The sequence below is a fragment of the Macrotis lagotis genome, chromosome 4, assembly GCF_037893015.1.
Source record: "Macrotis lagotis isolate mMagLag1 chromosome 4, bilby.v1.9.chrom.fasta, whole genome shotgun sequence".
Classification (NCBI taxonomy): domain Eukaryota; kingdom Metazoa; phylum Chordata; class Mammalia; order Peramelemorphia; family Peramelidae; genus Macrotis; species Macrotis lagotis.
Window position 1 is genome coordinate 161,268,952 of NC_133661.1, and position 13,835 is coordinate 161,282,786.

At 32.6% G+C, this 13,835-nt stretch overlaps 1 protein-coding gene across 9 annotated transcripts in view; it reads left to right on the plus strand.

Moving 5' to 3' along the window:
* LRRC49 (leucine rich repeat containing 49) overlaps positions 1 to 13,835 on the plus strand; it is a 221,103-nt gene that overhangs the window by 160,809 nt on the left and 46,459 nt on the right. For all 9 annotated transcript variants that reach the window (XM_074234526.1, XM_074234525.1, XM_074234527.1 and 6 more), the window contains 2 exons: positions 8,957 to 9,040; positions 12,003 to 12,172. In XM_074234526.1, the coding sequence (XP_074090627.1) occupies positions 8,957 to 9,040; positions 12,003 to 12,172 (254 nt within the window). The remainder of the gene's footprint in view (positions 1 to 8,956; positions 9,041 to 12,002; positions 12,173 to 13,835) is intronic.

Consider the following 13,835-nt stretch of genomic DNA (forward strand, 5'->3'; position numbering starts at 1 on the left):
ACATACCAGGATAAGGAGGAGTTGGGATTCTGCTTGCAGTTCCAAAGTGGAAAAGAGTTATTGTGATCAACCATTCACAGACCAGGAAAGCAGTCACCATACCTCTCCTTAGGTCTTACTTCCTTGGAAGAAAGGAGAGCTTGCAGACTCACAGCATTAACTTTGAAAACCTGGAGCCTAACTTTAACACAGAGTTAAAAGTTAATAAGCTGGGAAATGAACAAACAATAAAAAAAAGAGCCTGACCATAGAAAGTTACTTTATGACAGAGAAGGTCAAAACACAAATACAGAAGACAATGAAATCAATGGAGCTACATGCAAAGCCTCAAAAAAATATCTCAGGCTCTAGAAGAACTCAAAAAGAATTTAAAAGTCAGAGAAAAATTTGGCAAAAGAAATGAGAGTAATGAAAGAAAATCATGAAAAAAGTCAACAACTAGGTAAAGGTGGCACAAAAATACTGAAGAAAATGAACACCTTAAAAAGCAGAATAAGTCAAATGGCAAAAGAGACACAAAAATTCAATGAATAGAACTGCCTAAAAAGTGGAAAGTGCCAAATGGAAGAAGCTGTATAAAATTCACTGAAGAGAACTCCTTAAAAAGTACTTAATCAAATAAAAAAGATAAAAATTTACTGAAAATCCTTAAAAAGTAGAATTCATCAAATGAAAAAGAAAATAATTCCTTAAAAATTAGAATTGGTAAGTGGAAACTAATGGCTCCACAAGATATCAAGAAACAATGTCAAAAGAATGAAAAAAAGAAGAAAATGTGAAACATCTCTTTGGAAAAACTGAACTGGAAAATAGATCCAGGAGAGGTAATTAAAAAAAAGAACTTTGACATTATCTTTCAACAAATTATCAAGGAAAACTGACTTGATATGCAAGAACCAGAGAGTAAAATAGAAATTAAAAGAATCCAATGATCACCTCCTTAAAGAGATCCTAAAATGAAAATTCTCAGAAACATTACAGTTAAATTCCAGAGCTCCCAGGTCAAGGAGAAAATATTGCAAGAATTCAGAATTGCAACAGTTGCAACAATTCAAATATCAGGGAGCCCCATTCAGTATAACTCGACTGAGAAACTTCTACATTAAAGTTTCAGAAGACTTGGAATGTGATATTCCAGAGGACAAAGGAACTGGAATTACATCCAAGAATCATCTACCCAGCAAAACTGAGAATGATCCTTCAAGGGGGAAAATGGATATTTAATGAAATAGAGGATTTTCAAGCATTCCTGATGAAAAGACTAGAGCTGAATGCATTTGACTTGCAAATAGAAGATTGAAGAGAAACATAAAAAGGTAAACATGAAATAAATCATAAGGGTAACTTTACTCCCAAGCAAACTAAAACTGTGAAACAGTTTATAGAAGTTATTTTATCCCATTATATGCCAATAAATCTAATAATTTAAATGAATTGGATGAATATTTACAAAAAATATTAATTGTCCAGGTTAGTAGGAGAGGATATAGAACATTCAGATGTAGTGCTGCACTTTCTCTGAAGAGAGGGATTAGAACAATTAAATAATGTGATCTTAGATTGAATAAGCTGTCAGTGAACTCTAAGAAAAAATCCCCAGGATCAGATGCATTCACAAGGGAATTCTACCAAAACATTTTAAGAACAATTAATTTTAATACTATATAAACTATATGGAAAAATAGAGTCCTGTCAAATTCCTTTTATGATACAAATATGGTGCTGATAAAACAGAGTAAAATAGAGTAAGAAAACTATTGACCAATTTTTCTAATGAATAGTATGAAATTTTTTAAATAAAGTGCTGGTAAGGAAAAAGATAGCATATGATCTTCGTAATCATATATATAAAACTGAGTGGGAATTTTACCAGGAATGTAGGACCAGTTCAGGAGATATTGACTATATCAATAACAAAACCAACAGAATTCACATGATTGTCTCAATAGATGCATAAAAAGATTTTGAGAATTTGAGAATAAAGATTTGTTTAAAGAACTAAAAAAACAAAGGAATGAAGTGGAATTTTTCTTACAGTGATAAATAATACCTATGTAAAACCATCAGGAAGTATCTGTAATGGGGATAAGTTAGAAGCCTTCTCCAAAAGATCAAGGATGAAGCAAAGATGTCCATTAGCATCACTATTATTCAGTATTGTACTAAAAATGTCAGCTATAGCAAAAAGCTAAGAAAAAAAATTTGAAAGAATTAGAATAGTCAAGGAGAAAATAAAGTGGTCATTCTGTATAGATGATATGATGATATACCTGGAGAGTCTAGAAACTAGAAATATAGCCAAAATCATGGACAACTCAGGAAATTTGGGAGTGACTGCCAAGACAAACCCAGGAAGTATATGAAAACTCTTTTCATGCAAGTAAGTTGAGCTCTAAATAATTTGAATAACTATTATTTGCTTGTGGGTAGACTGAGTCAATAAAATAAAATAATAATTATTCCCAAGTTAATTTATTCAGTTTCCATACCAATCAAATTATTCAAAAATTATTTCATAGCACTAGGAAAAAATTAACAAAATTGATTTGGAAGAACACAAGATCAAGATTATCAAGGAAATCAATCAAGAAAAATGTGAAGGATAGGTAGCTTAGTCATATCATATCTCAAACTGTGTTACACAGTGGTAATCATCAAAATAATCTGGTACAGGCTAAGCAATAGAGTAGTGAATCAGTGAAATAGATTAGGTAAACATAATATGGTACAATAAGGAACCATGGAAATAAAGTTTTTGATAAATACAAAAGATCTCAATTTGTGGGAAAAGAGCTCATCATGACAGACACTGGAAAAACTAGAAAGCAGTTTGGTAGAACCTTATAGACCAGCATCTTACACCATATGGAAAGACAAGATTAAAATGGGTAGGGGGTGGCTAGGTGGCGTAGTGGATAAAGCACCGGCCCTGGAGTCAGGAGTACCTGGGTTCGAATCTGGTCTCAGACACTTAATAATTACCTAGCTGTGTGGCCTTGGGCAAGCCACTTAACTCCATTTGCCTTGCAAAAACCTAAAAAAAAAACCCAAACAAACAAACAAAAAAGATTAAAATGGGTATATGATTAATATAAAAGATGATACATAAGCAAATTAGGAGAGCATAGAATAATTTGCCTGTCAGATCTATGTATAATAGAAGAATTCAAGACCAAACAAGTGATATAAATAGCATTATGGGATTATTAAAAATGGATAATTTTGATTATATAAAAAAGGTTTTTTTACAAACAAAACTAATGCAGTCAAGATTAGAAGGAAAACAGAAAACTGGGGAAAGTTTCTCAAATAGATAGAGAACTGAGTCAAATTTATATGAATGCAAGTCATTCCTCTTTTGATAAATGGTCAAAGGATATTAATGGGCAGTTTTCAGATAAAGTTTTCATATGGGAAAAATGCTTTAAATCACTATTAATTAGAGAAATGCAAATTAAAACAATGGGGTACCACCTCATACCTATCAGATTGGCCAATATGACAGAAAAGTGGGGAATTTTAGAGACAGCATGGGAAATTTGGGAAACTAATGCACTATTGCTGGAGTTGTGAACTGATCCAATCATTCTGGAGAGCAATTTAGAACTTTACCCAAAGGACTATAAAGCTGTCAATACCCTTAGTCCTAACAATTGCACTAACAGATAAAGATCTAAAATCAAAGCATGGAGGGAAGTATTACATATTTTTGTATTTATAGCAGCTCTTTTTATAGTGGCAGAGAATTGGAAATTGATAGGATGTCCATCAATTGGAAAATGGCTAAGCAAATTGTGATATATGATTGTGATGGAATACTACTGTACTATAAGAAATGATGGAGCATAATGCTTTCAGAAAAACCTGAAATGATTTATATGAACATGATTTGAAGTGAGCAAAATCAGAACATTGTATACAGTAATAGCAATACTGTATTAATGATCAACTGGGAATGGAAGCCATTTTCAGTAATTATAAAGATCTAAGATAATTTCAAAGGATTTAATGATGAAAACTCTAGAGAAAAACTGATAAAATCTGAATGCAGATCAAAGAATATTATTTTTACTTTTATTTTTCATGTTTTTTGTATTCTTTCATAACAAGACTAATATGGACATGGGTTTTTCATGACTATATATATAAAATTGATTATCTTTTCCAGGTGGAAAAAGAATGGAACAGGGAAAGAATTTTTAGCAAGTAAATGTTAATTTTTTATATGTAATTAGAAAAAATTAAATATTTTGAAAAGAAATTAAAAAGAAAGGTGGGAAGGTAATATAGAGGTAACTTTGAAGACTTTGTCAAAAGTTTAAACCAATTGATAGAGATAAATTCAGTGAACCTTGAGGATGGCTTTTAGGAACTGAAGATATTTAATCTAGAGAAGAAAAAGACAGTGAAGGGGGATTGATTTCTATCTTCAAGTATTTGAGGACTGTCTTGAGGTAAGGTTAAATTTATTCTGCTTGAATTGAAAATTGTTCTGATTAAATTTGAATGAGGAGCAATATATGAAAGTTGGAGGAGGCAAATTTAGATTTCATATAAGGATAACTTCCTCACAATTACAACCATCCAAAAATGAAACCAACTGATATTTGGTTCCCTTTCACTGGAGTTCATGAGACCAAGTCCAGAAAGAGTGCTCGGTAGTTGTATTGTAGACAGAGTTTTTGTGCAGATAAAAGATGATCTTCCTTTTAAAGTCCTTTATAAATCTGAGATGCTATCATGTAGTCACTAGATTTATTAAATTATTAGATGGATGATTGCTAGTTATAGATGTAGGGTGATCTTTGACAGGTATGGGCTGAAATAGGTTCTAAGAATGCTTTTTTTTCTGAGATTGGATTCATGATTTGTTGATTGAAATATATTAACCCTTATCTCATACCAATAAATCATAGATACTATACATTTTCTTTTTGTTCTTTATTTATTTGGAGATATCTGAAGTATAGGAGGGAGGGCATTTATCCAGCATGGAATTACTTTCCTTATATAGTTGATGCTACACAACCATCTTTAAAGCTTACATATTCAAGTATTGGAACTGATAACCACACAGACTCCTGATTTCAGAAATCATTGTGATGCTAATAATCATAACAGTAACAGCAACAACAGCAATAAACTCACAACAATTTACAAAGCATTTTTCTCCCAGCTGTGTTCATTGCAAGGTAATTAAATTTTGCAATTCCCATATGTGCAGTACATAAAATGCTGGACCTGAAGTCAGGAAGATTTATCTAGACTCAGATATTTAATTAGGTGTGTGACTGGACAAGTCACTTAACCCTGTTTGTCTCAGCTTCCTTATCTGTAAAATGAGTTGAAGAAGGAAATGGCAAATTATTCCAGGATCTTTTCCAGGAAAACCCTAAATGGTATCATGAAGAGTCAGATGAATTAAAGCAATTGAACAACAATAACAACAAATCCCCATTTTATAGGTGAGGAAAGTGAAATGCAGAGGACTTAAATAATTTGTTACAGGGACAAATATTGAATCAAGAATCAAATTCTATTCTTGGTCATGTACACTTTCTGCTTGAGGAAGCACTTTTCCCCAGTTAATGCAGATTCTATGGGAAGTTTCAGAATTAGGTGATTATAACATAGCTCAATATATTGTTTAATTTGATCTCTAATGTAAAACCAAGACCATAATGTTTAAAAAATTTAATGAAATGGATCACTGTCCTTTAATTTTTTATTTTTGAACTTACTAACCCAATGAAATAAATGAATGAAATAAGCTTCATTTCAATATATTACACAACATTTATGAAGCTTTTATTGAATAATAAGGCATCTTAACATCAGTTTTTTGTTATTGAGAATTATTGGATTTAAAGGAAGCTAAACTTTATCCTGATCTTTTTTGTTGTTATTGTTGAAAAGACTTATTTAAGCTCTTAATTCAGTAAAATGTCACAAAAGCTCAAAAAAAGGTGGAGAAAATATGGAATTTACATATAGTGAGATAAATTCTCTTTTTAAATATGAGTTTGAAAACAGTGACATGACTCAATTGTGTTTAAGTCACCATAATAAGATAGTAACTTTGTTGATTTATTCCATGTGGGTATCCTAGTAAGCACTATTAAGCTACCTTGTATATTATAGACTGTGAAATCCCATTTCATTATGTTATTTAAAAAAGCCATATAAAATGAATAAAATGCAACCACATTCTGCTTATGTGACATTCCTTAAATGTCTAGAAAATATTTTAAAAATTATTTTGCCAATAGGTTTTAATTTTCTCCTCTTTTAAAATATCCTTTTTTAGAAAATCATTGGTCATTTCTATTAGGAAGTGAGCTCAGTAAAGGGTAAATTAAAGCAGAGCTAAATCGTAGTTATATGAGGTGAGAACAATTTATTCCAACACTTACCTGGTATTAAAGCTTTGAATTCCTATATAGTACCAATCCTTCCTTTTGTGTGTGGTTGAGGAAAAAATGTAGATAGACTTAGTATATGTCTTGTGAATATTTTTTGTGATTTTATATAAAGTGTAAACTAAAAAAAACTAATATCTAAGAGGATGGGTCTAAGCTCAAGACCCGACATTGAATAAATGCAAGATTAAGTATGAATTGTTCAGTAATTGGTTTAAAGGCCCTTTGTTAGGGCAGGTAAATCCAAAAGAAGAATCTGGTAAAAAGACTTTAAAAAGTACCTTGCTTTTCCTTCCTTCCTTCCTTCCCTCCCTCCCTTCATTTTTGGAGGTGGGTCTGGGAAAGGTAGAAGTTGAAACTAGATTCAAACTCCAGTTTCTGGTATGTAAATGTACTGAGTATGATTGTAAAGTAATGAGACTGATTTTCATATGTCAAGGAAATATTTGGGTGCTTACTGTATATGAGGCAGACTATATTCTAGGTGCAATAGGATATGCAGAGGTCTAAGAGACAACACTGATTTCTGCCCTGGAGAAATCATAATCTGTTAGGGTAGATAAGATCTATATGTGCAGTTATAAATGCATAATTGTCATGACAGTGATGATGACATGTAGCAATTGAAAGTTTACAAAAATACTTTACATTTATCTTCCTATATAATCCTAAAAGCCACCTCATGAGGTAGATGCTATTGTTATCCTGGTTTTACACATTAGGACATTGAGACTGAGAGAGTTTAAATGACTTATTCAGGGTCATACAGCTTTACAATTGTCTGGGTTAGAATTTGAACTTGGTGCCATAATATGTCTGTTGGATTAATTAGTTGCCTGTTGTGATTTTTTCTTGTTTATTTGTGTAAATAAACCACATTTTTAAAATGGTCTACAACAGGAATTTAGATGTTATAAAAAGAAAGGTTTTATAGTAGTAGTTGGAGTTTGTTGATGAATATGGTGATTTTTTAGGAAAACATAATCTGCAGGTTTTTGTAAGTTGAGGAAGAGACAGTGAATTCTATAGTTTGTTAAAAAAATGAAGGTGAAATGAGTATTGTTGAGGTTACCAAGAAATAGAAAATATAATAAATGAGCAATTAAGCTGCATTTTTTAAAAAATTATTTTTTTTGCAAGAAGGCAGAAACAGCCTTAATTCAGGGAGGAAAAACAGAAAAACTTTCATAAATAACTTTGAATTAAGCAGAAGCAATAGAATATATGCAAGAAATTCCTAAATACATCAAGTCCTAAAAAGGGGATTCTGAATTTAAATTGACAAATAAGTTATAAGTATTAATTCTATACTTGAAGTGATTATTTCTTCCCATTGGGTCCATCTCTGCTTTCTGGTTTTCCTGATTTCCATCAGGTTCTAGGTAAAGTTTTATTTTGTACAAAAAACCAATTCCTTATCCCCAATCTAGTGCCTTTCCTCTGTTGATTAGTTCCAATTTATTCTATCTATAGCTTTTTTTGTACATTGTTATTTATTTGCTGTTTTCCCCAGTAGACTGTGAATACCTTGTAAGTAAGGACTATCATTTATCCTTCTTCCTATCCTTAGCACTTAGAATAGTGATAGGCACATAGCAGACACTTAATAAATGATTATAGACTATTAGCACTACTGCTTAGAAATAGAGCTAGTGAAATTCTGGGCTTGATGCATCTTTAATTGAGTATATTGATAAGGGAATTTTTTTAGAGGGCAAACATTTTATCCATAGGGCATATCCCTGTTTCTTACCAGCCATCTCACAAATATATGCAATGTAGCATCCAGATGAAAAAAAGTATGTCATTCAATAAAAGCTGCTAGAGGACTAACTCAATTGATGTTGGGTTAATGTTCTTATCTTTCCATTTAAAATCATATTTCAGTAGACTGAAATCAGCATGACAGAGTAGAAAAAAAAATTCTTTATTGAGGTAATAGTCCTGGCTCTGCCAGTAACTAGCTCCATGATTTTAAATAAGTACTCACTCTGGGCCTTGATTTCCCCATTTGTAAAATGGGTTGGATTAGATGATTGCTTTCTAGTCCTAAGAATCCAGGAAGTATTTGAATACTATAGAATAATTATATCTATCTGTCTGTCTTACATGCACACAAAAGGTGGAAAAGTATTTCCTTTGATACAGGGTTTGAAAATGTTATTGGGATTGAATAGTTTTTCACTCTACTTTTTGGAGAGTTCTAATTTTATTCCTCTGCTAAGCAGGTGGAAACTGTTCCTAAATCCCTTGTATACTGTTTTTTTCCCCCTTTTTTTGTTATCCTCTTCCTGTCTTTCCTTCCTAGGATCTGTCATGGTGCCTCCAGGCTGGAAGTTAAGATAGGAGATCGAGATTGATGTGGAATCAGGGAGGAAGAGAAGAAAAACATTCCATAAATTGCCTTGAATTAAACTCTTGGCAGGTTAAATGTTTAGTAGTTTCAGGGACAGATTAATATTAAGATTCTAAATCTAAGTTTATTTAAAATAAGAAAAGTAAATAATGTTTTAGGAGATATCTTTTGTTTTCTGCAGGAAGAAGAAAGACGCATGGCATCTATTGTTGCAAGAAAAGAGGAAGAGAAGAAGCGTGAAAGTCATAAGCAAACGCTGATTAAGGTCTTGTTTCTCTCTGATGCCCCCCCACATGCTTTGAAGACTTACCCAGCTGCTTCTTACCCAGCTGCTTCACTGCTATCTTTACAAGTACACTGTAATGAGCTTTGCTCTCTGACATTTAAAGAGAAGTTAGGATACCCCTATGCCTTTTTATAGAAAACATTCCTTTATTTTCATTCTTTGTTCTTGAATGGCATGGGATTATATACAGGTTTACAAGCACCCTTCCTCTTGTCACTAAGCTGGCTCACATATAGCCTCTGGATGTGTACCATTTCCAGTAGTAACTGTCTCTTGTTCTCTCTACCCATTATCCTGAAGATTCACTTAGTACTGTCAGAATTTGTTCTCGGGAGACTCATTTCATTACCTTTCTTTCCATTCTGCATATGGAATATAGGAAGCCACACTTAGGTTCTCTTTTTCCTTCACATTTCTTACTATTATTCTAAGCCTATTTTTCTTCATGATATAATTGAGCTATACTCTGTGCACTCTTCTTCATTTCTTCTATTCACTCATTTAATAATAGTGGACTGTCTCTCTGTCTCATGCCTCTCTCTCTCTCTCTCTCTCCCTCCCTCCCTCCCTCCCTCCCTCTCCTTATTCTTCTTCTTCAGTGAGCTTAACAAATTCTACAAAGGGAAAAAACATGCACAAATAAGTCATATACAGTATGCATAAAATAAATATAATAGAATTTGGTAGGTGAGAGGAAGGGCACCAACAACTGGGAAGTAAGGGATAAGGAAAGGCATTTTAGGTAGAAGATAACATTTTGGGGGCCATAGATTAATTGTTTGTCTTACATGTAGTATACTCGGCAAGGATGGGTAATTGTCCCAAATTCTCAGACAGCTAGAGTAGACAGGATTTTCTTCTATACTATGATTCTTCCAGTAGGGGGCTCCAGAGGTTACAGAATAGTTTGCTCGTATCTCCATAAATAATTTATCTCTGAATTGAGGACCTATATATTTACGATGAATTCTTGTAAAATACATTGGTGAAACTTTAATTATTGTTACAGTCTACATATTTGTCTGTCTTAGAAACAGCCTCTTTTAGAACTAAGTCTCATCAGTAATTGATTTTCAAATTCCAGAAAAGAACCTTATTCTTGATTACAGAATTTTAACTCTTTAAATTTTCACCCATCTGAGAGAGAATAGAGAATTAAGTGGATTACAACTCTCATAGACCCATTTGCTATTAGAAATAACTTTGAAGACCAATTTTTCCATACTCCTTATTTTTCTTATTGTAGCAACAGCAATCCAGAGTTAGTTTCAAAAAAAATAACTTGTAATTTTTAGTCCAGTCTTTCAACCAGGTTGTTGAATTTTAGTTTTGCTTAGAGTGACTGTACATTTTAAAGCAGTGGCTCCTTGTTTCTGGATTCAGTACAGGCATCTAGAAAAAGAGGAAGAATTCAAGTTATTTTCCTCCCCAAAAGTTTAGGCAGGTTAGAAGAGCAAATTGTGTGTGTGTGTGTGTGGGGGGCGGGGGAGAAAAGTCCTGGGGATTGAAAAAGCAGAGGAAGGTATGGACTTTGAGCAGAGTTTTATGGACTGATTCCTTTAGCTAATAACTTTGTTCATTAAGAAATGCCTCCCTCTACTTCTATCCATCTCCCAAAGCAAACTGTGTACAAAGAACTCTTTGGCCCCAGGTAACATTTTTTCTTTTTTTATTGAATACTGACTTTACAGGAATCTAGGATCCTTGAAGTCTCCTTTTCTCCCTGTACAGAGCACACCACTACATGTTCAACCTGGTTTCTCTGATCAATTTTCAATGTCTAGTTTTGGGAAAAACTTGAAAATCAAACTTCAGAGGGAAAAAAAAAAGTTATAAGACTCCAACCTTACCTTATCTTTTAGAGAAGTATAATTGCTTGTTCCAAGGCACTTTAAATTTATCATCTGGGTTGAAATTTCTTGTTCTTGGGCTGTTTTTTGTCTTGGGATTGTCTTAGTCTTCTAACTATGAGTCAAGAAAAACTTTCTTCAGGAAATCTCACTGGTGACAGAATTTTGGTGAAAAGAAGAGGCAATATTTTAATAATCTAGATTTCTGATTTTTAGAGTAACATGTGATAGAGCTAACACTACGTTATTTAGCACCTTAGCCTATATTGTCAATTAAATGATCATATAAAAAAATCTACATCTTTCTCAGAAGATAGTGTTCTTTCCTTTTTTACTTTGGGCACGCTATCTAGAAGTCTTCATGCTTTCTCAAATTTCTGTGAAGTATTTCACATATGCTAGCAATAATTTCATGACACAAATTTTGCTAGCTTGGTTTTTGTATTCTATAGTCATACATGAACTTTTTTTAAATTTTTAAATTTTTTTTATTTTTTGGCAAGGCAAATGGGGTTAAGTGGCTTCCCCAAGGCCACACAGCTAGGTAATTATTTAGTGTCTGAGATCAGATTTGAACCCAGGTACTCCTGACTCCAAGGCCAGTGCTTTATCCACTACGCCACCTAGCTGCCCCTATTGCACATTTACAAAAAATGTCCATTTTGCTATTCCAGTGTTGAATAGGAAAGTACAATTACCAAGAGGACTTGGGGGCTGAATTTTTTTAGTGTGATTCATAAATAATGGTGAATTTCTTCTACTTAAACAAAAGTGTATATATACATATATATGTATATATACATAAACATATATCAGTATAAAAGTTCAAAAAATGCTTATACCTTAGAACTCCATTAATTTAAAAACAGATTACTTTTCATTTGCATATGATTTTGTTATTCAGCTACTGTATTTACAACATCCTTTTTAAGGGCAATGATTTACCTCTAGTAATTGCTGGAAAATATTGGCATGCCAATTCTGTCTTTTAACACAGAAAATCATAGACAGGATTATTCTTTCTGCCTGCTATATTTTGCTGCAAATGTTGCAAATAAAATATAGTTTCTTGTCACATATACTTTTTATAGGAGAAGAAAAGGTTAACAATTTGCAATGTGGCTCGCAAGTGGGATATGCAGCAGAATCGTGTGGCCAGTGGTCCTTCTTCAAGTCAAGATGGAAAAGACTCTGATTTACCATCTCAAGATGCCTGCCAAATGAATGGAAGTGGAACTTGTGTATATCCAGAGGAAACAGGGTAAGACATACACATCTCTCAAAGCATTATCTAGAGTTGTAATTTAGGGGAAATTTTATTTCATGTTTAATTAAGCAATCAACCAATTAGTAAGCTTCTTTTAAGAAGACTAGAAAAAAAATCATTCTTTACAGTAGAGATTTAGGAAGATGGGGAAATAAGAAAGGAAAAGGAAAGCTCTAGTGGTAATCTTGCTTTTGATATTTCATTTCTTTCTCTAGTCACACTTCTCATTCACTAAAAAATAGGCCAGGGAATCAGAAATCCCTTGGTAGTGTTTTTTTTTTTTGTTTTTTTTTTTTGTTTTTTGTTTTTTTTGGCAAGGCAATGGGGTAAGTGGCTTGCCCAAGGCCACACAGCTAGGTAATTATTGTTTTTTGTCTTACAAATCTGTCTGAGGTCAGATTTGAACTCAGGTACTCCTGACTTCAGGGCCTGTGCTCTATCCACTGTGCCACCTAGCCACCCCTACCCTTGGTAGTCTTTTGAGTCAAATAGGTAGTGATGAGGGTTTTCTATTATTAATAGGTAGTGATGAGGGTTTTCTATTATTATTATTATTATCATCATCATTATCATTAATCATCATAACTGTAGAATTCAAAAAGTGAAATATCTAGACTAGTGTCTGGTCTAAGTGAGGAATGGATCATAAGAATGATGTAGATACAAACCTATTCTTTCAAAAAATGGTGTTTAAAAACAAATCTAGTTTATATTTTAATTAAAATTAGATGTTAATATTTGGAAAAATGTCAGTTTTCCAGAATGAAAGTGAAAGAATCATTAAGTAGAGCTATATGTTTTTTTAGATTTCTGAATAAATTTTCTTGAAGTTTGCTTTTAAAAAGTTTTCAGTGCTTTTTCTTTCCTATTCTCTCAGATAGCAAATATATTGAGATCATATTTGTAAGTTTAATATTTTGCTTATATAAATTCAAGTATACTTCATAAAATCATACAATTTAAGAATTATATTACATCATTACTCTGAATTGTGACTTAAATGAGAAAACATTAATTCAGTATTTCCTAACAAATGTCTAAATAAATCAAACAATCTTGTTTCTTATCTCACTCTCTTTTATTTGAGTGATTGATCCAAAAATACTCAATAAAGGTATTTAGAATTGAATATAACCTCAAATAAGTTGTTATTACTATTGTACAGTCGTTTCAGTTGTATTTGACTCTTTGTGATCATGTTTAGGGTTTTCTTGGCAAAGATGCTGGAGTGGTTTGCCATTTTCTTCTCCAGCTCCTTTTTCAGATGAAGAAGCTGAAGCAAACAAGGTTAAGTGACTTACCTCAGGATCATACTTCTAGGAAGTATCTAAGGTCAGATTTGAAGTTGGCACTCTATTGCAATTCACCACTTAGCTGCCCTTAAATAAGTAGGTCAGATTTAAGATAACTTTAACCTTCTAAAACAATGGCAATGGCAAAGGAATTTTTGTTTTGTTTTGTTTTATTTTAAAGGAACTTTAAAGTGGTGAGCACATATGCAAAAATAGTCCTAGGTTTTAAAGATTTCAATTGTGATTTCTTGGATTTACTTGTCTGTGAATTGAATTTAAGTGAGGAAGAGTTGTATAAAGTTGTCTACCTCACTATCTAGAGTCAAGACATCATCACATGATGTTATTGGTCCTTTTTAAAATTT